This window comes from Lygodium microphyllum, chromosome 5 (genome assembly GCF_053477565.2).
Source record: "Lygodium microphyllum isolate KBCC chromosome 5, Lygodium_microphyllum_v1.1.10, whole genome shotgun sequence".
NCBI classification, from domain to species: Eukaryota; Viridiplantae; Streptophyta; class Polypodiopsida; order Schizaeales; family Lygodiaceae; genus Lygodium; species Lygodium microphyllum.
The window spans coordinates 174,319,493-174,345,449 of NC_141139.1; the positions used below are offsets into that span (position 1 = coordinate 174,319,493).

The 25,957-nt window shown below is 44.0% G+C and overlaps 1 protein-coding gene across 3 annotated transcripts in view; it reads left to right on the plus strand.

Annotated features, from left to right (window-relative positions):
• LOC148036706 (uncharacterized) overlaps nucleotides 1-24,484 on the plus strand; it is a 41,425-nt gene extending 16,941 nt beyond the window's left edge. For 2 of the 3 annotated variants that reach the window (XM_087678760.1, XM_087678761.1), the window contains 3 exons: nucleotides 21,504-23,241; nucleotides 23,708-23,794; nucleotides 23,884-24,484. In XM_087678760.1, the coding sequence (XP_087534886.1) occupies nucleotides 21,504-23,241; nucleotides 23,708-23,794; nucleotides 23,884-23,948 (1,890 nt within the window). In that variant the 3' untranslated portion in view covers nucleotides 23,949-24,484. Of the gene's footprint in view, nucleotides 1-21,503; nucleotides 23,242-23,707; nucleotides 23,795-23,883 lie in introns of those variants that run through there. The other variant, XM_087678762.1, reaches the window with a different exon arrangement.
• The last annotated feature ends 1,473 nt before the right edge of the window (nucleotides 24,485-25,957 follow it).

The window sequence follows — 25,957 nt, forward strand, 5'->3', positions numbered from 1 at the left end:
TCCTTCGCAACACAAATTTGCGTTTTTTTTTGCGTTTAAGGGCAGACAGGAGGGCTGCGCCTTGCAACAAGGCTGAAACGAGTGTGGGCGCACAGGAAAGGAGTACAGGTGGTGGATTTGCTGCTGTTTTGACGTGGAGGAAGTTTGAGTTTTCAGCTTACAAGTGCAGGTTTTGCTTTTTCATCGCCTCCGGCAGGTGAAGAAGATTCAGGACGTGGAAGAGCCTTAGCAGGCTGAGTTTTCCCAGTCAGAGGTGGTTGCTTTTGCGTTTGTGAAGGCATTGCAGGTGAAGATGTCTACAGAGATTGACTTGGAGTTCCAGGCGATTATGGACCGGAAGGTGCCTGTCTTACCGGCTCTTCCTACAGATCAGAAGCTCGACGGCGACAACTACCGCATTTGGCGCGTCATGATGTTGGCCATTCTTGAGTCCTATGATTTGGCAGAGTTGGTACGGGAGGAGATTGACTGGCCCTCAGTAAGAGATGAGTCCAAACTCTCTTCCGATGCTCGTGCGGAGTTGGCCAAGGCCCAGTCTCATTGGGACAAACTGAATGCCAGGATTCGATCCTTTCTCTTTCTATCATGCACTACAGCCGTGATCGCTCACATCGAGCACTTGACGGTGGCTCGGGAGATATGGCTGGAGCTTGATCAGATGTACAATTGGATGACCCTAATGAAGCGGGTTTCTTTGGAGGTACAGATGCGGACCTTGTCTGTAAATAAGTCTTCTTCGCTACGGGAGCATATTAACAAGCTAAGGCAGCTACAGATGCAGGTTCAGAATGCGGGGAAGCCGATTTTCTCCGAAGACATGGCGATCACACTATTGTCCCAGTTGCCGCCACGATTTGGTACATTTGACTCTGCCCTTATTGCTTCGGGGCGAGAGTCTACTCTTCGGTGGGAAGAGTTGGTTCCTATGGTCTTGGACCAAGAGGAACAGTTAAAGGGACAGAATGCTTCCAAGTCGGAAGCGCTGACAGGTCAAGCCTCTCAGAAGAAGGGGAAGGACCAAAAGAAGAAGAAGGGGGATAACAAGTCCAAAAAGGACAAGGAGAAGGACAAGGACAAAGACTCCACATGCCATATTTGTGGAAAGACTGGCCATTGGAAGAAAGATTGCCCTGACAAAGACACGAAGGATACCAAGAAGAAGGACACCAAGGATTCTGGAGCGGTGGTTGCACCCTCATCAGCTGCATTTCTTCATCTAGCTGTCATTGAGGACGCTTCACCGAATGCTTCTGATGCTGCAATGACGGCTCCCCAAGCTCGAGAGTGGATTGTTGATAGTGGTGCCTCACGGCACATGACTCCTTCCTCAGATGGTGTTGCCCAGTTGTGACCTTCGCGTGGGCAGATTCTCATTGGAGTCAGCTCTTCAGTATCTATTGCCGGTCGGGGTAAGATGCAGCTTATTCCGGATGGACGAGGTGGTACCCATACCTCAGAGGTTTTGCACGTACCAGAATTAGGGTACCATCTCCTATCAGTTCATAAGATTTACTCCCTTGGTCTTCTGGTGGAGTTTGACAGTACCACGGTGCGAGTCCTTGATCGTGGATCGAGGAAGGTTCTCTCATGTGGATATGAGGAGAACGGCATTTACAAACTGAAGTCTTCCACCGCCCTCTCTACTCTTCTTCTTACCTCTCAGTCACAGTCAGAGTTATAGCATGCTCGGTTTGGTCACCTGAACTATGACTATCTTCGGAGGGCGTCACGTGGACAACTTGTTCGAGGGTTTCCGGATATAGTGGTGAGCCAGCAGCCATGTGTCTCCTGGATACGGGAGAAACAACATAGGGATGCCATTCCCCACACAGCTTCGCGGCGGTCTACTTCACTGATGGAGCTAGTATCTACGGATCTATGTGGCCCTATGAGGAATGAGTCCCTGCGTGGGAGCTCGTACTTTATACTGATCGTGGATGACTACAGTAGGATGACATGGGCCTATTTTTTGGCACTAAAGTCAGAAGCTTTCTCGCACTTCAAGGATTGGCTTCTCTTTGAGGAGAACCGATCAGGCCGGAAGTTGAAGACCTTGCGATCCGACAAGGGAGGTGAATTTGTTTCTAATGAGTTTGCTCAGTTTTGTGCAGATAGAGGAATTCACTAGGAGTTTGCCAATACCAACACTCCTCAAGAAAATGGTATTCTTGAATGGAAGAACCGCAATGTGATCGAGATGGCGCACACCATGATGGAGCACCGCCAGACCCCTCAGGTTCTGTGGGCCGAGGCTGTGGCTACTGCAGTCCACATCCTTAATCGATCCCCTACTTCGGCCGTGGAAGGGATGACCCCATTTGAGGCTTATTTTGGGACGAAGCCAGATGTTTCTTACTTTCGGGTCTTTGGGTGTGATGCCTATGTTCACATCCCCAAGGCTCACCGTGATAAATTTGAAGCAGCTTCCCGAAAACAGGTATTTGTTGGCTACAGCTCCCAGTCCCAAGGCTACCGACTGTATGATCCCGTCAAGCGGGATGTGTACACTAGCCGTGATGTGCGGTTTGTGGAGGTTCCGGCTACTTCAACGGGTGAGGAGCATCCCGTTCTTGGAGATCCAGGGGAGAGTTGGGCTCCTTCTACAGTTCCACTGGAGCCCGTGCCTTTTGATTATGATTCTGTTTCTGACACAGAGTCTACTGTTCCACCGGACACCTCTGAGGAGTTACCGCCGGTGGATATTCCAGAGTCTTCTGCTGATGGAGAAAGACGAGGGGAGGTTCGGCCTCCTCCTCGCTGGGCCCGTGACACACTCCGTGATTCAGGGATCGAGGGGGTTCCTGAGGAGTGGGGACCGCAGGATGGTCCGCGGCGGTCACGGAGGCACCAAGCACATTCTACGGAGCTTGTTTGCTCCAACTATTGTTTGATGACCTGTATTATGCAGGATCGAGAGCCCACCTCCGTGAAGGAGGCTTTACAGTCCGCACCATGGAAGAAAGCTATGGAAGCCGAGTTGGAGGCTATTGAGAGGAATGGCACTTGGTCACTCGTGCCTCGCCCCCCGAAGAAGAAGGTGATTGGAGTCAAGTGGGTCTTTAAGACCAAATACCTAAGCGATGGTACTTTGGATAAGCACAAGGCTCGCCTTGTTGCTAAAGGTTTTGCACAGCGCCTAGGGATTGACTGTCATGACACTTTTGTCCCCACGGCTCGTATGGCGACCATTAGAGCTGTTCTTGCTTTGGCTGGCCTGTTTATCAGTTGGATGTGAAGTCGGCCTTCCTCAATGGTGATTTGAAGGAGGAGATCTATGTTGAGCAGCCTCCTGGCTTTGGATCTTCCGATGGGAAAGTCTACAGGTTGAAAAAGGCCTTGTATGGCCTCAAGCAGGCTCCGCGTGCGTGGAACGAGAAGATTGATTCGTTCCTCCAATCTCAGTTGGGATATCGGCGGTCCAAGGCCGATCCGCAGCTGTATGTTCACACATCAGAGGATGGTTGTGTGCTGTTTGTATTATATGTTGATGATTTGATTGTCACAGGTGATGCTGCCCAGCAGGTCCAAGAGACGAAGTCAGCTTTACATCGGACGTTCGAGATGACGGACTTGGGTCTACTCCACTTCTTTTTGGGCCATGAGCTTTATCAGTCTGAGAGGGGGATCTTTATCTCTCAACAGAGATATGTACAGGAGCTCTTGGTGTCTTTTGAGATGGAGGATTGTCGGGCCCTATCTACTCCTATGGATCCGAACTGGAAGGCCACTTCCCATTCAGCTTCTCCTTTGGCGGATGCATCCCGCTATCGACAGTTGATTGGGTCCTTGATTTGGCTTCTCAACACGAGGGTTGATCTATGTTTTGCTGTTGGGCTCTTGGCAGGGTTCATGAGTGAACCTAAGACGGTGCATTGGCAGGCTGCTCAGAGGATACTTCGGTATCTGAGGGGGACGTCTGATTTAGGGATTCATTACCCCGCAGGGACAGATGGGTCAGATCTTGTATTTGCAGGTTGGAGCGACTCGGATTGGGCCGGTGACGTGGACCACAGGCGGTCTACTACAGGTTACTGTTTTACTTTGGGTGCAGGTGTTATTTCATGGAGTAGCAAGAAGCAGCCCACGGTAGCCCTTTCGTCTACTGAGGCGGAGTATCGGGCCGCTTCTTCCACCACATGCGAGGTTGTGTGGCTTCGGAGATTATTGGAGGAGCTTGGGTGCCCCCAGACTCGTCCTACATTGCTGCGATGTGACAATGAGAGTTGCATTGCCTTGGCAAGGAACCCGTTTTTCATGCCCGGACGAAGCACATAGAGATCCAATACCACTTCATCTGCGAAAAGCTTCTGGATGAGACCATCACTGTGGAGTACTGCTAGACGGAGGACAATCTTGCGGATTTGTTTACGAAGGCGCTTCCTCAGGCTCTACTTCGGAGACATTCTAGATCCCTTAGGCTTCTGCCCTGCCCAGGCTCTGAGAGGGGGTGTTAGCGATCAGGTCATAGCCTGATCAGGGGCAGCAGGCTGGTGCAGTCGGACTGCACAGTCGGACTGCCACGTGGCAGTCCGACCTGCAGCAGCCAGTCGGCTGCATTTAATGCAGCCGACTGGGCATTTCTGGCGCCCTATTTTCTGGCTGTCTCTGGCTATTTATACCTGACATTCTCAGCAGTCTGGTACACTTCTCTGCTCGCAGATTACAGACCGGTGACACGCGCAGATTCCATCTCTGTTCGCAGATTTCAGATAGCAGACAGTGCAGACTGCAGCGGACTTCGAGGTGGACAGCAGGTTGCATCGTCGAGGTGGAGACACTCAGTCCAGCGCACTGTGCCCGTGTATATATCTGCATATCTTTGTATTCAGCATTCTTTATACAGCAGATCTTCATCGTCCACTGTCTCTTTCTCTCTCTTCTCTCTCTGCGTTCTCTCTCTCTCAGTCCTACCCTTCCGCACCGCTGCACTCTGACATGATATGTTTGGCAATGTATATGCCTTGGACTTTGTGCATTTGGCATGATTAAAAGGGCTGAGAATTCAGTTCTGGAATGCTTTATAGATCTGAAATTGCAGGCTGAAATCTGTCAATGAATATATGAGAGCTTGCAATTGAAGTTTTGGAGCATCTTGACATCTATTTAGTACCTGTAAATGCTTGGATGTTGGTGCATGAATGTAAGATGTTTTGTAGTTGTAAATGAGCATTAAATGCTCTGATTTGGACTGAAATATTGTTGGTTATAATAGTGGACTGGCTGTAAACAGCCTTTGGGAAGAATATTTGGCACTGCTACTTGCATAGAGTGCAAGCATTGATGCTTGTCTAATAATGTATTGAATCCCTAATGTAGTGGGATATGTCTATGATGTCTTGAGGCTGTTTTGAGCTGACAATACTTCAGATTACATAGAGAATTTATTGTTGGTTACAGCATTGAACTGGTTGAAAACTGTCTATTACAATTATGGAAAACTGAGCAAGCATTTATGCCTATGCAATCATGTATTGTTCCCTACGAGTCATGATATATGTCTAATGTGGTTTGAGAATGTTTGTGGCCTGAAATTGCTGCAGTTTTGTACAGAGAATTGTTGTTGGAAATTGCAAATTGTGATTTGTAAATGGTTTTGGGAACAGATGTTGAGAAACCCTTCACCCATAGTTTGCGTTTTTTGCGTTTCTGCGTTTTGCGTTTAGGGTTTGCAGCCTCAAAAAGGGGCGCCATCCTAGTCTGACTGTGCCTATTTATAGGCCACTCTCTCATTCATTCCTCACGGCTGATTCATTCAATCCGTCATCTCTTCTCTCTAGTCTCTCCACTCCCCTTCAGGAGGTTCTATTGGTTGCAACCTCTTAGTGTTGGTAGCATTCTCCTTCCATTGGCAGCTCACTCCCAGCCCTTCCATTGCCCTCCCACCCCTTGCAACGGACATCGTGGTTTGTGCTTCACACTACCCTCACACCCCTTGAGGCGGACATTGTGGTTCATGGTTCGTGGCTGACCTCTTCCACCTCTTTATTCTTCAACAAGGCACACTGGTACCCATGGCTTCTTCCACAATAGATGACTAGTCTATTGGGTGTTCTATTGCGGCATGAACGGTCATCTCACTGAAGACTGTCGACTTTGACCTTTACTCCCCACCCCCCGGGAGTATATACATCTCCCACTTGGTACTTTTTGTGCCACCTCTCCTTTTTGGCCACAAAGATCATTCTGCATTGGCTATCAGCGTATTATGCTCAAGGCAATAAGCCGCAACTAACGCGCACTAAGTCCTTTCGAGCACACGGAGGCTCTAAGACCTTACGAGGTGATAAGCTCTCTTGGAGACCACCCCAGTGCGTGGAGGTTTCCCCCACCCACTTCCAGGTACAATGGCTTCCACGGCCCACATCTCCTCCACAGTCCACTCTCTTGAGAGCCCGTGACTGTTCCCCACCCTTGGCTCATCTTGAGCCTCCTTCTTCCCTACCCTCTTCCACTCAGGTTCGAGAGACTACTTCTGGGTGCTTTTCGGTTTCTTCTTCTGAGCCCTAGATTCCTTCTTCGGCACGTTTGGCGGCACTTCCTTTGTCATCAAATGCTTCGTAGTCTGTGAGCCATGAGTGGTTGGATTTCCTTTCTCTCTCAGATTGGGATTTAGAGGGGCATTTTCTTACTTCACTATCAGAGGGGGCTTTTAGTTCTTCTTCGGCTTTAGAAGGGGATCCTATTTCTCTAGTTTCAAAGGGGATTCCCACCACCGCTCCAATCCTTTGCACACCTTGGCAGAGGCCTTTTACCTTCTTTTTCTACCCTTGGATGGGGTGGCTTCCTTCTAGCGGTCATCTCACCTATTGATACCCAGGAACTTGAGGATCTACCTAGATTGGGGCCTTGGTGATGAGGCCTTTGTATTCCTTCCCGTATGGATGAACGGAACTAGTGGCTTCTCTTCCGAGGTTGAGTTTTGGGTTCTCCAGTTTACTCTTTATATTGTTCTTTACTGCAGGTTACCTTTCAAGTGGAAATCTTGGATCTTAGGGATTCTCTACATCTTCTTCCTCCTCTTATTCTTGCCTTGGTCACTTGGTCAGCATGGAGCCAACTCCCGAGATTAAGTACGAGCATATCCTTATGGTTCTCGGCACCACACAAAGTCCGACATTCCTCCTATGCATTGCATGTTTTCATCATCTTTGTATTAGGGCGCTTGGGCAAGTGAACAATTTTCCCATGAGGGACACTGTCCAAGTGACACTTGTTGCATGAGCATTCTTCAGCATGTAGCATTGTATCTCCACCTCACTCTTCTCTTGTTTCCCTTTTTGGGCCTGAGAGGGGGTGTTGAGAAACCCTTCACCCATAGTTTGTGTTTTTGTGTTTTTGTGTTTTGCGTTTAGGGTTTGCAGCTCCAAAAAGGGGCGCCATCCTAGATTGACTGTGCCTATTTATAGGCAACTCTCTCATTCATTCCTCATGGCTAATTCATTCAGTCCGTCACCTCTTCTCTCCAGTCTCTCCACTACCCTCACACCCCTTTAGGAGGACATTGTGGTTCGTGGTTCGTGGCTGTCTCCATCATCTTCCTTGTGCTATGGCACCCTTGTTCCCTTGTATCACATTCACTCCATGATTCAGATCTTCATCATTCCATTCATCAGAGTTTATTCTCTCTTCTCTTCTCTTTTCCATGTTTGCCGAGTTCACTTCGTGTTCCTCCTCCTAAACCCTACTGTCTCGTTGGTACGTCATCTTTTGACAATATACATATATATATTGGATACAGTGAATGAAACCTACTTAGTATGCTACTAAACATGGCCGTTGTGATATATGTTTGCAGATATTTGTCATGTTTTTGAACTGAGAAATCATTGATTTTTGTAGTTAACTTACTGTCATAAATTTGAGGACTGAAACCGTCTTGTGCAAAGTTTACTTGGTCTATAGGGAGTTAGATACTGTCTAATTCAGATTGAATTGAATACATAGAGTTACAGAGATGGCAAATGTTGAAACGACTGATAACATAACTCAAATAGTGGGTGACATTAGACAGCAACAACTATGCTATCTGGAAGTTTAGAATGGATAATTTGCAAACAAGGATAAAGATTGCCATTATTGTGGCAAGCATGGCTACATTACAAAAGAGTGTTGGAAGAAGCATATTGATCGGAAGGGTAGATAGCAAGGTCATTATGCATCTTCTAGTTATGTAGATCCTGAGACTGGTGAGAGACTCTTTGCTATGACTTATGTATGCAACAAGGGCAAGCAACAAGGAACATTTGATGATGTCTGGTATATAGATTCTGGTGCCTCAAACTACATGACATCACATGGCGAGTGGTATTCTGAGCTAAAATCAGGTGCGAATGGATATGTATGTACTGGAGATGATTCTCAGCATGACATAGTACACATAGGGATTGTTCCTTTGGCTATCCCTGCTGGCAAAAAAAAGCGCTTGCATGATGTATTGCATGTATTGTTGATTACAAAGAATCTGTTATCTGTAGGTTAGATGGTTGAGCAGAACTTGCAGATACAATTTAATAGAGATGGTTGTTGCATAGAGAAGAATGGTAGAGGATGTAGATTGGTTGCTGAAGGCCAGAGACATGGTAGGATGTTTACACTGATGCAAGCATACCTAAGTTGAATGCTGCTATGTTTACTCATGAGGCAAGTATTTGAGACATTGATATATGGCATAAACAGATCATAAACGGATTGGACATATAAATGTTCAAAAAGTGAAAAATATGCAACATAAGGAGCTTGTTACAAGGCTACCAAGGTTTAAGTATACTGATTTGGGACATGTATGCTTAGTATGTTAGTTTGGGAAATAGGCTAAGTTTCCATTTGCCAGGAATACATAGAATAGTAGTAGGTCTTTACAGCTTGTGCACTCAAATGTCTGGGGACTTGTGCATAATACATCACTTGGTGGGTCTCGATACTATGTGACATTTGTGGATGACTATAGTAGGTACATATGGATATACATCTTAAAGCATAAAGATGAGGTGTTGGACAATTTTATGGATTTTAAAGCTCATACTGAAAAAGAGCTTAACTATTATGTCTCATGCTTATGATTCGACGGTGGTGGAGAGTATGTCTCAAAGGAGTTTCAGCAAAGCATGGAATCAGGAGGCAATTGACTTGTAGCTATACTCCACAACAGAATAGAGTTGCTGAAAGAAAGAATAGGGTGATTATGGAGGTAGTCAGGGCTATGTTAAATGGGAAGGATATGCCTTTGGCGTATTGGGTTGAAGTAGTACTTACAGCTGTCTATGTTATGAATAGAACACCTACTGTAGAAATACATGAAAAGATACCTTATGAGCAGCTATATGGCTACAAGCCTAACATACGACATTTGAAAGTATTTGGTACTATTGCTTATGTTCACATTTCCGATGACAAATAGAAGAAACTTGACCCTAAAGCAATGAAGTGTGTTTTCCTTGGATACTCATAGGAAAGAAAGGCATATAAGTGCATTGTTTCGACTACACAAAGATATTGCTAAGTCGTGATGTCGTATTTGATGAGTTAGTACCTTGGTATGGTGCTAAGCAAGTTGCAATATATGATGACACTTCATAGGGTACGTATGCTGAAAATGGACAGCAAGGCACTTCTTCTATCAGTGGACCTACTTAGGATGCATCTAGCAGTGTAAGTCCTTGGACAAGCAGGCTATGTAGCCATGGGTCTCCATCCACTGACATGGATACATCAGTGAGGGGGAGAGACATAGGAAAAGAGAAGATTTTTGATGTTATTACAGGTCCATTGACTTCAAGATATGACTCTAGTGAGAGTCTTGATAGCGAGTTTGGCATACTTGCAGTGGTTACACTTGGAGTTAAGTAGAGATATGTACCACCTTATGAGAGAGCGGAATCTAGGTCACCTCGATTGTGGAGATTGTAGAGAGAAAGGAAGCTTGTGGATATGCTTACCTATAGTGGATACTCCGTGGTGAGATACTATGCATACATGACAAAAGTGTTGAAATACAAAGAGCCTACATCTTTTGCAGAAGCATTGAAGAATGAGAACTGGTGCAAGGCTATGGGTGGTGAATACAAGGCTTTGCTAGGAAATAGAACATGGGATTTGGTTGAGTTGCTTGAGGGCAAAGTGCCTATTGGATGTAAGTGGGTCTATAAAGTAAAATGTAAGTTTGATGGCTCATTAGAGAGGTACAAAGCCAGATTGGTAGTGAAAGGATATGCCCAACAGTATGGGCTAGATTATGAGGAAACCTTTAGTCCGGTTGCTAAGATGGCAACTGTACGGACTGTTATAGCATTGGTTGTATCCAAAGGTTGGAATCTTTATCAAAATGGATATTGAAAATGCTTTTTTAAATGGTGATTTGGAAGAAGAGGTTTATATGGATCAGCCAAAGGGCTATGTGCATCCCAACTACCCATCATATGTATGTAGATTGAAGAAAGTATTGTATGGCTTAAAGCAAGTCCCGTGAGCTTGGAATGCTAGGATTACTTCCTACTTGTTGTAGACACTTGGATTTCAGTTGGGCAATGTTGATCACAACCTATTTACCAGGAAAATAGAGACAAGATATGTGATTTTGGTGCTCTATGTAGATGATTTGGTGATTATAGGTGATGACACATAGGGTATTGATGACACAAAAGCCATGTTGCAGAAAGAGTTTCAGATTACGGACTTGGGAGAGCTAAAATTTTTCTTAGGCATTGCAGTTATGTGTATACCTCATGGGATATGGATGATACAAAAATAGTATGCACAAATTATGTTGGAGAAGTATGGGATGTTGGAATGCAAACCCATGGACACACCACTGGAGCAAAATGTAAAGCTGGCTATTGATATAGGAAGTGTGATAGAGAACGTGACTATGTATAGATAGATGGTTGGTAGTTTGATCTATCTCACTATCACTAGACTAGACTTGAGTTATGTAGTTGGTTTGATAAGCCAGTTTATGTAGGAGCCAAGGAAACCTCATCTAGATGCTGTGAGGAGGATTTTGAGATATGTGAAGGATACATTGCTTTATGGGCTATTCTATGAGGATGGTAAGCCTGTTGAGCTTGCAGGTTATTGTGATGCAGATTGGGTTGGCTGTATGTATGACAGGAGATCGACCAGTGGATATGTATTTGGCCTTGAAAGTAGCATGGTCAGTTGGAGTTGTAAAAAACAATCTATTGTGGCTCTCTTAAGTACAGAAGCGGAATCTTTCTAACACGACACTCGGGAAAGCAGGTGTAGAAATCCCATGTTGTGAGCATTGCAAATGTGTATAAGGCGGAGATTGAGCCTCCCCTAAAGGTGCTTGATCACCACTAAATAGAAGGTCTAGAGGTCCTGAAGGTTGTGCCTATGTTTGAATAATCCCCCGGTGTGGTGTATGCAACGATGTGTGGTGTCTAAAATGGAAAGGTGAATGGTGTGAAAGGTAATGATGATGCATAGAAAGAAGTGGGTGGGATGGGTGGGTTTTGAAATTGTGGTGTGAATGATGTGAAGAAGATGCATTAAATTGATTTTGTTGATTTAAAGATGGAAATTGAAATGATGATGATGATGTAGAATGCAAAAAAGATGAAACTCCATTACTCATTCTAACTTTGAGAAGCAAAATTCAAAGAAGCGAAGATAGAAGAAGAGTTACCGATCTTTTTCTTGTAGTTACCTCTGCGAGTATTAATATACAAAAATGGATCTTCAAGAGGACATTTATCAAACATATGGGACTCTAGCTTCAAAATGATATTTACCAAAATGCTGCAACAAGAGAGTAGGTGTAAAAGAAGAAGGGAGTAGATTTAAAGGAAGAGATGGAAAGTAAGGGACATACTCTAGAGCTCTTTCCCGAAGAGGGGGTCCATCCCTGATGGAGGTCTCAATGGCCCTACAACATCATTGGACTTACTTGCATTATCTAAAGGGAAAGACCATATGTACACTCATTTAATAGTTGATGTTGAATTTTTATCTTTCTGTCAAGCTGTTCACTCTTCTTGGCTCTATGAGCCACGATTAGCTACAACAGCTCATCTACAGTAGGATAAGGACGTGTCTCTTTGATGTAGTTAGAAGGATCTCTAGCCGTGCTGGAACATTGTGGAGTTAGTTGTAGAAGCCACTCCTGCTCGGTTCTCCACATAGGCTCCTTTGGGGATTGAGTAGGTGTGGAAGTGTTTGATGCCATCTTTTCTTTGTAGTTCCTACTTCCAAAGATGTAGCTTTTAGATCAAGGGCCTAGGTTTCTTTAATGAGTGTCTAGCTCTAATACTATGTAAAGAAATGCTCGTCTATGGAATATAAACACAATTGTGTGACAAATACACCGAATGATAAAGAAGCACAATTAGGGTTAAGTTTAACATAGAGATAATGAACACAAAAGATAAAGAAATCTGAATAATGAATGAATAAGCACAATGCTCATGTAATGCAGTAGGCAGCCTCCTTGAGTGTTTGGCAGAAGCAGGATACTGGATTAGTGACAGACCAGGAAGCCCAGTGCTGGAAATGAGTAAACGCAGGGAGCAGTGATGATGTGGCAGCTGTATGGATGTAGAAGACTACAAAACACCGATTTTGATGATGTGGCAAGCATGGCAAATTTAGGAATCAGTAAAAGCAGCAGGCCAGCATGCTGACAGGTTGTCAACAGCTCCAACAGGCAATAAAGTAATAAATGCAGGCTGTTCTAGCCTGGATAGCAGTCGTCAGCTGGTAGAAGGCTCCAATACAGCAGTAGAAGGCTTGATGATAGGCATTAGATGGTAGACAGCAATGGGTAGTAGCTCCAATGATGATATCCTCCATGTATGGGGTGTGGATTGTGGTGAGAAGGCATGTGCAAGCTGCAAAAATGAGATTAGGCTGAGTGGTGGGCAGCTTATCTATTTATACTTGGTTGGATCTTCCCAAATGCTTTCTTAGCTCAACGCATACCATTTTCAAGATGACTGGCGATCCATCATCTTCACCTAGTAAAGCTTGGTGGTAGATTCATATAATCATTCTAATTTGTATGAGCCAAAACCCTTCTCTATTGCTCCTTGTTTTATGCAAGAACTGTTTGTAAGTTACCTAGGAGATCAAGATTGATACCATTATGTGAATAGTAAAAGAGGAGGCTCGACAAGTAGAAAAATACATATATGTATGCTTGCTATTTTGCCCTCTGTTTCATTTGAACATATTCTTGGTGCTATTTATTCACCAATCCCTCCTATCCCTTCCTCATTAGATATGCATTTAAGTTCTCTTCCTCATGATGGTAGCAACTTAGGATTAGATTTCACCCTTGCATCTTCAACCTTAGGTTCTATTTCTCATGTTTCTAGCATATTAGGTTTATGATCTTCTATATCCAGTCTAGGATTGTTGCTTCCTCGAGTTACCTTTGATCATTCTCATATGTTTTAGGATTTATTTAGGATACCGTATGCTTCTCTTTCGAGTGCACGCCATTGTGCACCTTGGTACTTCGTTTGGAATCCACCTACACAAATCGTATCTCCCATTGACCTGCAAGTGAGCATTGTTGTTTATCTTGGTATGGCTGTGTTGGGTATCCCCCTTGTGTCTAAACCTCTATCCTCAAACTACTTAGATGTAGGGATATCCAGCCCGTGCTAATGGGACATTAATATACACTCCTTGGGCTACTTAGTTTTAGCAACCATATATATGCCTAGTTAGACTAGTTATACAATTGGATCTTCCTTACATACCCTACTCATGCACGAGGTGGGGCATTTTGGGGCAAATCCCCTAGTGCACTCCGTTCCCCATCCTAATACTTTCTCTTTCATCTTGTACTAGCACTTCAATTGCTAGAGTCAAGAATACCTTAGTGATAAGACTTGTTTTGATGGGTCAAACTTCATGACTTGGTCAAGCTTCATAAAATAAGTGCTTAAGACCTAGGGTCTTTAGGACCTAGTGGTTGATCAAGGGGCTTTGCTTGATCCTCAGATTGGCTATGTTGATCTTGTTTGTCAATGGAAGGATTGTAATGACACAATGAATATCAAGTTGATGAAAGGGTTACTACATGAATTTCATTCTCATTATAGTACTTTCCCCTAACTTTTGATTTTAAAGTCATCTCGTCAATCATTATGTAATGAGATCAAACCCAATGTATCAATCTTGATCATGAGCTCCAAGAACCCTCTATTGAGAAAGGGGATGATTCAAAAGTCAGGATGGCCAAATATATGCGCTTAGTCCTCGAGTTTGCCACCATTGGCTCTCTTAAGTTAGATGAAGATTAGATTGTGCTATTTTCAAAGTTGCCACCTATCTATTTCCATTTTATGCAACAAGCTATGCCATTGCCCCAACTATTGACCTATCAATTTGAATGCTAGCAATTGCATTATGTTTAGTTGCATGACCAAGTCCACAAAAGGCCTCTTCTTTGTTGCCAATCTTAGATGGGCCTTTGGTGTCCACTTCACAAAGAGGAAATTTAGAGGTGGTGAGAACTCTTACTGCTGTAAGGTAAATTCTAAAAAAGGGTGAAACCCTTTTTTTAGATGGAACCAAAGGCACTAGATCAATGTGGCAGAACATTCCTAAACGAAAATAGATATTGAACTCACTGCCATGCATATGATGAAGCATGGAAGCTCGAGACAATGGCTTTGTCAAGGTGACTACTACATTGTTCGCCATAGAACTATAGACCATCTCCAACTTAGACTCCAAAATCTTCTCTCTAACATAGTGGTATTAAACCTAGGTTCTTCATGAGAGCAAGAGCACTTTGGTTGTCAACGAGAAGGAAGATAGGTTCTTATTGAGGAAAACCAATCTCTAGAAGCATGTGATGGAGCCAAATTGCCTCCTAAGCAATAGAACACAATGCTCGATACCTTGCTTTTGTTGATCAAAGAGTAGCTATAGGATGCTTCTTATTGCTTTAAGAAATTGCACTAGATCCAAGGGGAATGCAAATCAAAGTCACTCCATCTTGTAAGAGTGGCCCCCTCTCAGTGTAAGATCATGTAAGGATTTGGTCCCTTGAAGATACTGCAAGATGTAGAGATTGGTGTGCTAGTGAGCTTGAAGGGGTGTCTTCATAAAAGATGACAGCAAAGCTACTATCTAAGAAATGTTGGACCGATGAGCTATATGAGAGACCCAATCAGACACCAATAGCAGGTAGCATTTGAAGGGGATTACTTCTTAAAGAAAGATTGGACTCAGGGTCCATGGGACAAGAGATAGGCCTATAGGAAGCCATATCAAACTCTATCAAAAGCTCAAACATGCACATGCACCATCAAATCAAGATGCCTTGAGGTAGTTGACAAACCTCAAGACTAAGGAAGAAGTGGAGACCAAGGTCGGTCATGTCCAACTCTGACTTAGTATCTCTCGTGTACGCTTCACCTCTTATATATGGTTGCTTGGATGCGTGTTGTTCATGCTCCATGTGGATGATCGTATTTTGATAGGAGACCATACTCAAATGACCAAGCAGACTAAGGAGGCACTTAATGAGAAGTTTGAGATGAGAAATATGGACCTTCTTCATTTCTTTCTAGGTGATGAGTTTGTGAAGAAAACTACTAGGGTTTGCATGAGGACACATAGAGTGTACAACCACGACAGAAACACAGAGAGATAGACACAGACACATAGGGCAAAACTCAAACCCTAAACGCAAAACTCAAAACTGAAACTCAAAAACTAAAACACAAACAAAAGAAGGGAGAGAGAAAACACAACTTTGAAGTGAATGAATGCTGTAAATGAATGTAAGAGTGTACAGTGTGCTCAAGGGCAGAGCAATGTTGGAGTGTGACGTCCATCGGAGATGGATCCCAAGTCTGTGACCACGAGTTGAAGTGTGGGAGGGCTGAATAGTGAACGGTAGCAGGCTGGTCACCAAAACGTAGCAGCTTGGAGGCTGAAAACTGATAAACGTAGTAGTGTGCCACCGATTAGAGGCTGGAAATTGTGCACAGTCTACTGTAAACAGCAGGCCGAAACAGTGTCTGATGTGGCTGGCGATGAGTGGATGATCAGATTGCAGGAGATGATGATGTCGCCAGCAGTTGATGTTAGCATGGATGAAGGCGTCAGTAGCGAGAGCAAACACGGATGGAGTGGCAGCAGTCTCGAGGGTTGGACAGCCACGTGGGAGGAGGCTGATGGCTGAAATCTGCATGTGGAGTGAGAAGCCTGCACAGACGGAATAAGGCTGAATGGGGGCAGCCTGTCTATTTATAGATGTGGAAGGGTGCCCCAAAAATTAGGGTTTCCACTAAACTCTCTTGAACCGCTCCCCGTTTTAGGGTTTCCACTGAACTTTCTCGAACCGCTCCTCGTTTTAGGGTTTTACTCTAAAAGAGCTTTTTTTAGTGTGTTTTAGGGTTGTTTAAGAGGCTAATTAGCAAGTAATGCATGTTTTAGCTCAACATCCCCTCTCAGGCCCAAAACTGAGCCGAAAGGTTAGGCCAGCCATGATGATGTTTATTGACCCCTAGGCATCCTACCCCAAAGTAGCCAGGGCATTGGACAAAGGGTGCACGTTGGCTGCCCAGTGGCCTACCAAGACTATAGAGGCGATGGTTATCTTACCAAGGGACTCCAAGTAGTCACCCCAGAGAGGACAAGGCATCGGACAAAAGGTGCATGTCGGCTGCCCAATGGCCTACCAAGCCCTACAAAGGCGGATGGAACTACATGGAACTTTGTTTTTTTTTTTGAATAAGTGAGGTAAATTTTATGGGATGCGGCCGATTGAGTAATAGTGACCCAGAAGACGGGAGTAGGTAGGGTACACCCAACACATCACAAAACAGTACAAATTAACCCATCCACTCTTGGTGTTGATGACGAGGAAAAATAGAGGTTGAGGTATCCATGTGATGAAGGAGGATGGTGGTGTGGTAACAACAGCCGCTGGTGGAAACTGTGAAGAAAATTGCTAGGGTTTGCACTGAGGACACACAAAGTGTACGACCATGACAGAAACACAAAGAGACATACATAGACACAGAGGGTAAAACTCAAACCCTAAACGCAAAACTCAAAACTCAAACACAAAAACTCAAATATAGACAGAATGTAAGAGTGTACAGTGTGCTCAAGGGCAGAGCAATGTCGGAGTGTGATGTCCACCGGAGATGGATCCCAAGTCTGTGACCACCAGTTGGGGTGTAGGAGTGCTGAATAGTGAACGGCAGCAGGCTGTGCAGCAGCTTGGAGGCTGAAAACTGATAAACGTAGCAGTGTACCACCGATTAGAGGCTGGAAATTGTGCACAGTCTACTGTAAACAACAGGCCGAAACAGTGTCTGATGTGGCTAGCGATGAGTGGATGATCAGATCGCAACAGATGATGATGTCGCCAGCAGCTGATGTTAGCATGGATTAAGGCGCCAGCAGCAGGAGCAAACACGCTGCTGATGGCTGAAATCTGCATGTGGAGTGAGAAGCTTGCATTGACGGAATAAGGCTGAATGGGGGTAGCCTGTCATTTATAGATGTGGAAGGGCGCTCCAAAAATTAGGGTTTCCACTAAACTCTCTTGAACCACTCCCCGTTTTAGGGTTTCCACTGAACTCTCTCGAATTGCTCCCCGTTTTGGGGTTTTACTCTAAAAGAGCATTTTTTAGTGTGTTTTGGGGCTGTTTAAGAGGCTAATCAACAAGTAATGCATGTTTTAGCTCCATAGAGTTATGGCAAGCTCAGAGGGGGATCTTTCTCTCCTAGCAACAATATGTATAGGAGCCCTTGACTACTTTTGAGATGATAGAGTATTGCACTATCTCTACTCCTATAGATTCAAATCGGAAGGCTATGGCTAATATTGATTCTCCGACAGTGGATGCTTTCTGATTTCGATGTTGGCTGACCTTATTTTAACACCTGTAGCTGGCGGACCTAATCACACTTATTTGCCTATTTATAGGTTCCCCCCTCCTCAATCATTCCTTTTGTACACTTTGTCAAGAAATGACTGACCAACCAGAGAGACAGTAGAGTTTGCACGGAGAAACACAGAGTGTGTATGGCAAACATTGAGAAGAGAGAGAATCTCAGATGAACAAGATGATGAAGAACAGAAATAATGAAGTGAATTTGATATATTGGTGCCGTAGTACAAAGGATGCTCTGGGGTAGGGAAATTGCTGAAGAAGCCTCCAAGCCTACAAATGCAAGGATGATGGGGTGTTGCTTGAAGCAGGGAGATGCCATCAAAGAGGAGCCTTTTAATCCACAATACAAGGATGATGATTGGTGACGCTTGGAGTAAGAAGACTGCCATCGAAGGGTGAGGAGCCTTTGAGTCTTCAAATGTAGTCTTGAAGACTATGTAGTACGGACGCTAGTTGGTGGGGAGTGATATCGGAGGTGAAGGAAGAGTCAGAAGCTGTAAATGCAAGTGTAGCAGCCTTTGATGCTAATGCCTGGTGGAGGAGAAAGTAGCCAATAGTGAAGGAGATCCGAGATGCGACAAACACAAATGGGTAGAGCCTCTTGATTGCCAAATGCAGGGACTAGTAATCTGTCACTAGATGAAGGGGCAGAAATTGACAAACGCAAGTCCACCAGCCTTTGGAGGCGATGATGTCAGCTGAGGATGTGACGGCAAGTGATTAGGAGTGTCCATAGGCTGCAAACGCAAGTGAGGTGATGATGTCAGCTAAGGAAGTGACGGCAAGTGATCAGGAGTGTCCACAGGCTGCAAATGCAAATCAAAGGATTGTGTAGATGATGCCAGGTGAGTGAACACTGACACCCATAGGTGGAGGCAGCTGTTGCCAAGTTGGGGATGTTGACACCAGGTTGAGCTGAGTTTTCACTAGGGTGGAGAAGCTGACGCTAGTAGGATGGGCTCCAAACGCAAACCTAATGCTGAAGGTGACAGAGTGCCCAAAGAAGATGATGGAAGGGGAGAGGAGACAGAGATGGAGAGACGACGGTCTCATGAACAAAAGAAGTGGCGAGTCAAGAATAAATAGGAGGTACTGAATATATAGGTATCTTGAGTCTTGCCTATTGAAGTCTCTCGAATGGTACTCCGACACTCTCAGAAGACCCTAGAAAGCCTTTTTGGGGCTGGAAACTGAAACCAAAGTGGGAATGAGGAAGGGAAAATGTATGAAATGATGTGGTTTCTCAACACATTGTATAGAAGGTTCCATTGGAAAGAGGGAGCTGGTGCCAATGCCCACACAACCAGTGACTCATTGTGCCTCTATCATGGAGGTCTTGGATTCAATCACAACAGTCATACGTGAAGATGTGCCACTGTCTACAGGCCAAGGCTTCTTTGAAGAAGCTAAAGCAATATCTTCCATGTCATAGAGATGGACAAAGAGAGACTATAGTTGTGGCATGTGTAATCTTTGAATCTTTGGTGCCATCCTTTGCTCCAAGCCAAAGACGAGACTTTTTCTTACACTTTTCCTCCAAATAGGTGGTCTTCTCACAACGTGAACACTTGGGATGACCCTTGGACTTCTCAGCCTTTGCCTTATACTGCTCTTTCTTCAGTTTTTTGCCTTTCTTCTGCTTTTGATTGCCACGACCTGATGAGGTTCCAACCACAAAATTGCGGTCTGGCAGTTTTGGCTCCACCTAGTACTGTTCTCCTTATGCTGTGCATCTTGTTCGAAGGTCATGGGAACGAGCTCCTCCCATCTGATGGTGCCCCCTTGTTTGGAGGTGAGAAGGCTGGTACAGAAGATGATGTGTTTCCGAGATGGGAGGTGTAACAAGAGAGTTGTGGCTGAATACAAGGCTGTACCAATCAGCCCCTGCATGCTGCTGGTATGCATCAATGAGGTGTTGGAATGGGCAGAAGTATGCTGGAACAGCAGGCTGAAAGCAGAGCGTGGAGGTGGCTGAAAAGTCATGTGTGGGCAGCCCAGCAGCTATAAATAGCTTATCACCTCAAAACTGTCTGACTGGTTGCCTAGATAGGTGAAAACCTGGCTGATTTGCAGCTGGCCATCAAATGACTGGCCGACCTGCTGTAAACCAGCTGCCCAGCCTGTGACATGGCAAAAATGTAATGCACTTTGCTTGGACAGTGTGAACACAGCTGCAAACTAATTGATCAAGGGGAATGCAAATGCATAGAAAGCTGCCAAAGCTCCTTTGTCTCCGTTAGGCTCTAATGGAGCTCACAACCAAGAGATGACCAGCATGAATACAAGAAATGCTAACAAATATATGTAATTGGATCTAGCCTCCTTCGTGGGCTAAACTCTACCCTTGGTGTATGCATCCTTTGAACTACCCACCATCTACATCCTAGTCTCCTCTCTTGTGTCTTTGTAGTGTTGCCAAAAAGGTTCACACTCCTCTCTCCCTCCTAAATGGTTGCAATCCTGCTCTTTGCCTCTGTTCTAAAAAACAATGGTCTCTTGAAGGAAAAAGGTGACGAAGAGGCATAGTGTGAGGACACCCATATCATCTTTGATGGTATTCCTATAACTATGTCTAGAGTTGGTGTAACAGCCTGGCTCTCACTATCAATGCCTTATGGGAATCCACAAAGCAACAATATATCTTCATCTCTTTGTGCCCACAACCCTGCTCGATCATGGTCTGTAATGTAGACATATGGTCAAGGTGGAGTATCCTTCCTTGTGGCCTAGATCTCCCCTTTGTTTGTGGAAAAGCTGTCATGGGATGATGTATCTAGAACCCCTACAAACTGAGAAGTGAGCTCTCCTTGAACAGTAATGCTAGGTCTACATGTGAGATTTGTTTTGCGTATGTGGTCAATAGACATGATTGTTGGCTTGTGAAAAGTAGATCCTTGGTGTGAAGATGGGGTATTGCTACTATTGTTGCTACATGCAGGCATTGTCCTCCCTTGAATGGGCTTCAAAATTGTGAATCTAGAGATTGAATGCACCAGGGAGAGAGCCCATGACAACGTTGCTAGCATCTTGTCCAAATTGAAAGCATGTGAGTCCTGCTGATTATGGCTGTCATTGTAAGCAAGGGGCACAAATAAGGGAAGTGATGCAGAACAAAAGAGACGAGCCTTTTTGTTTGCTAGACTTCCTTGTCTATAAACACAACACAAGAAGTGGGCTTGCATTATTTTGCTTTTGAGTCAATTTTGTTAAGTCTGATGGACATGGTTTGCTGAATTTGTTTTAAATTACCAACAAGGATGCCTAGAGATGGTCCAAACGACCTCAAGTATCTGCCTTTTGTTGCTACTTTTTGGTCTCCACTTCTCCTTTTTATTAAAACTACTGTATGGATATGATGTGTCCTGCAAGTTTTCTAGTCCATTTTGTCATTGTTGAGTCGTGTTTGTGTCTATACATGATTACCGACCACTTGAACAGCAGTGATAGGACTAAACTTTTTATGTTAAGAGATTGACTAAATGATATCTGGAGGTTGTTTAGATGTCATCTCAATGTTTAATATCCTGCATTGGAAAAGGGAAGTGCTTGATCTCCTTAGGAACCATTTCTTGTAGCAATATTGAAGGCTGTTTCTGATACTCTGTCCTTGTATAGGAAGAGGAAGAAAGAAGGCGACTGGAGGAATTGAAAGAGCGGCGGCGGGAGAGGGCGGCTGCTCGCAGGAGTGCTAGTCCCCTTTCCACTCTATCCACCTTATCTTCACCACAATGGCACAGGATGACATTGTTGCCTCCTGGACCCAGTCCACCGAATAAATGGTCACCAAGGTCTCAGAAAGCTATTTTTTCTGGAAAATCTCCTACTCCTGATCAACCTTTATCAAAGCCATTATCTAGAAAAAGTAATGAAATCGATGGTTCACATCCTTGTAGAGTAAATAGGAGATCAGAAAATCTTCTCAGTAAATCTGCTTCATCTGCAATCGAAAATGTCAAAAAAGCAGGGAGAAATCCCAGTCTCCATGGAAGCAAGGAATGCAAGAATGGTCTTCAAAGTAAGTCCCCAAATCAGTTAGTGAGTCCTCCATCTTCTAAGAAAAACTCCACATCAACCAGCAATATAACTGCCAAGAAAGCAGTCTCACTAAGCCAGACATCTGCTTCCAGAAAAGTAATGCCACCTTTGGATATTTCAAAGCGTCAAGGATTATCAGGAAAGAGAGGTGGGAATGACTTACCTGTTTCCACTAGAGAGCTGAAACATGTTGCTGCAAGCAAGAAAGATATCAAGCAGTCCATAAACAGAGGCAGAGAGGCAGAAAATGGGACACAGAGGGCAAACAACTCAAACAGTTACAAATCATCCACACATCTGAATCCTACTGGATCAGCGGAGACTAGACCACTGAAGAGTAGTCAAGCTGTACCGAAAAATACAACTTCAGATCAGCTAGGTTACATGGAATCAATAATAAATGGTGAACTAAGTTCTGATGGAGGTCATTCAAGACTTGATGTTCATGATTTTAGCTTTCACAAAGAAGGGAGAGACTTTGAAGAAGCTCAGCCTGCCAGAGGCGTTCAAGAATTTCCATTAACAGGTGAATTTGATTTTCAAGACATAGAAAATTGCCAGCAACCAGTTGGTTTTGTTTTCCCAAGTTTTGTCAAAGGTCAGCATTTAGAAAATTATCCATCAGCAAACATGGAGTGTGAAACTCCCAACTCAGGAGTGCTAACACTTGAAAACATGTATTTTAGTGCCTCTCCCATAAAGGCATCATCTTCTATGCCATTTGAAGATAACTACAAGCATGGGGTGCCTTCTTCTCCTGCAGGAGAAAGTGTACTGTCAGAGCTGAGTGCTCTAAGGACCCCTTGTGCTACAAGAAGCCCATCTTTTGCAGTGTCATTTGATGTTAGTGTGGGGGTTTCTGATGCATGCAGGAGTCCCCTTTATCATGACCAGTCCCCAAGCTCAGCACCAGTAAGCACATCTAAAAATGTCTACATAAATGTTTCTGGAGGTTCTGGAGACTTGAATATTCCCATGCGTAGGTTCCAAGAGCCTCGGGCAAAGTGGGGCAATTCAGGATATGTATCCTTTCTTGACATGAATTCACCTTCTAATAATCAAGGAAAAGATCTAAAGAGGATCTTAAAATTTGGGCGAAGGACCACAAACAGTTCCAAACAGCGCTCTACAGATCAGGTTTCAGCTTCAACAACTTCAGAAGGGGATGAAGCTTGGGGAAATCTAACCGACCCTGGAGCAAACATAGTGGACTGTTATGGAAGGAAAAAGCATTCAAATGGAAAAATATTCAATTTGAGGGCTTCTACAAATGAGATCCACTACTATTCTGCTTCCCTTAGTGGATCTGATGGAACAAGTATGTCTTTTTTTCAACAGTTCTAATGCTGCAGTATCTTTTAGTCCTGTGCTTTTTTAAAATGGGTGCGATTCTTTAATTTTCAAACTAAATAGACAAGGTGCAATAGCAAGCTGAAAAAAGTTATACAAGGTACAATTAGTAAGCTGAAAGAGGTCTTCGAATGTGTTGCATCTTGTGTAAATTATTAGTGCAATCCAAGTGGTTTGTATTGTAAATGTCGTGTGCTATTTGAGATTTGTGTCAGTCTGGTTTATTACATGATGTTTTTAGATCAGCTCTATTGACCTTTTGGGGCCTCTGAAAGCAGTGAACTTGGATTGTTGAAGGTCTGGGCACGAGCCTTATGCAAGGGCTTAGTCTTGGTCTTGTATCTTAGTATGCAATGTTCAGTGCGTAATTTATGGCTATTCTGCAGCATCATGGTTTTTGGATGAAGTAATAAACTCGTAAAATCTCTTTACAGGGGTGCCTCTGAAAAGGTCTGTCTCAGTGCAAGAGGTGAATTCTAAATCTCAGGATCAAAATAATCTCAAAACTGCAGCAGGAAAAAGTGAGTCAGTTAACTCTTTAATAAACAGTTGGTCAGGGCATTGCAAAAATCATAGATACTGATCTGGTCATTGTCTTCTTTTTTTCCAGCTTCTCGATCTTTTTTCTCTCTTGCACGTTTTCGAAAAAAATCAACAGAAGGAAGATCCCGATAGAGGAATAAATGTTTCTCTTTGAGATAATTAGTAGTACATACTGTTTCTAATGGAAACTCATGCCCTGCTGGCTCAGATTCCATTTAACCAAGGATCAAGAGTGGCATCAGAGCTTTTGTAGGCAGATGAAGTTGATCTTAGGCAAATACATTCCTCGAGCATGAAGTGTGCCATGCATGGGCCATTTCCAGAGAAGCTGGGTGGAGTGTAATTGTGCAATGGAATTTTCTGCATCAACTTAGTCTGCATGTCAGCCTCTGAACAAGCAATAACAGACAGGTGGGCTCCAGTCACAAGGTAATGCACATAATGTTTGTTCAATATTCATCAGATGCAAAGATGGTTACTTTTCCCTGAATCTCTTCCATTTGTTCACTGGTGTCACAAACGAGGCACCTGGTCAAGGTTCTGTAACTTTATAAAAGTGGCCCTTGAAGGGTTAATGAACTGTGATTCAAATTTTGACAGTTGTACAGCTATTGTAAAGTTCTGGATCTATAATAAGCACAATTTTCACATTTAAAAGCTGTGATGTTTACTGCTGTTGTGAAATTGGCTATATCGATGGTATTTTACATGTGGCCATATGGTGCTGATCTATTTGCTTCTGTCCAAAACAATCATTAAGAGGGATTCTTATAATACTAACAGTAAAGAATAGTGGAAAGCATTAACTATTTGTTGATTTCCTTTAGCCCAGGAAGTTTGTTGCAAAGGACAACACTTACGATCAAAATAGAGGTGTGAAAGGTGAATGTGTTAGTTTAATACGTATCATAAGGTTTTAAGCACAGTGGTGGAGGTAGCTGGGCAGACCATTAGGGTTTCTGCAGAAAATGCCATGTCTCATCTGGAGGCTTCTATATATGCTCTACTCTTTTCATTCTTGCTGCATCACATTGTATTGCATTCTTGGAGAGAGGGAGACTGGAGACACTCCTGATGATCATAAATTTTCCAGTACCCTGCTGATATTGTACTACACATCTCCTGCTTCGCATCTTTCAAGTTCTCATGTTCATGTGTTTGTTCTCTGTGTTGATGTTCATGCTTTGATGCTTCTGATCATCTGTGCATTCTCACATGGTATCAGATGGCCAGTGTTGCTGGTTTTCTGTTGTTGTGTGCTGTTAGTGACAGTTCCCAGGCCTGCAACACTGCATTTTTCAGCTGCTGGTGCCTTCTTGAGTTGCATTTCAGTTTTGTACTTCATTCTCTGTGGCTGACGACCTCTCTGCAAGCTGGGCAACCTTTTTGTTCAGCATATGGAGTTGTTTTCCCTGTGTTTTTGGCTGCTGGTTGGTCGTTCAGGGCTGGGACTGCTTCACTAAGGCCTGATCTCATGTTGCCTGATGTGCTGAATATTCCACCATCCTGCATTTGTGGGCTGACATTATCCAGTGGCTGGTAAAATCTGTGTTTTTGCTGATCTGCACCCTGCACTTCTGGGTTTTTAGTTTCATTTTTACAGAGGGTCTTGTGTTCTGGTTGTTGTGATTCTTCACTACATGCACTTCACTGCTGCTCTACTTGGTCTTCTTTTGCGTGCTTACGTGATGTATGAGGCTCTATGACCCATGTGGATTGTCACTCTCCATGGATAATTTCAGAACCTCAGGTTCAGGGTGATGGAGCCCATCCAATCCTTTCTTCTTTGAGTGAAACAACTATCCAAGATGATTGTCTTAGCATGATACCTGCTCTTCCTGAAGCACATTTCTTGGGGTTGGTGGTTTGGAAGCTCCCGTTTAGTTTGATGTTGTGGCCAATGTCTTGAGGGCCTAGACTGCGATGACTCCAATTGGCTTTCTTCACATGCAAACTATGCTGCTGGATCATGAGTTTTCTGTGAGGTTATAGAAGAGGCTATGGTCTCAAGTTGGTGCTCCACATGTTCGAGCTTCTGCAGCTGTAGAGATGGGTGACAAAAAGGAGGTGGAGTGCTTCTTTTGTGGCAAGAAGGGGCATCTTTGGAAGAAATGCGAAAAGAAGTGGAAGAAGGCCAAGGG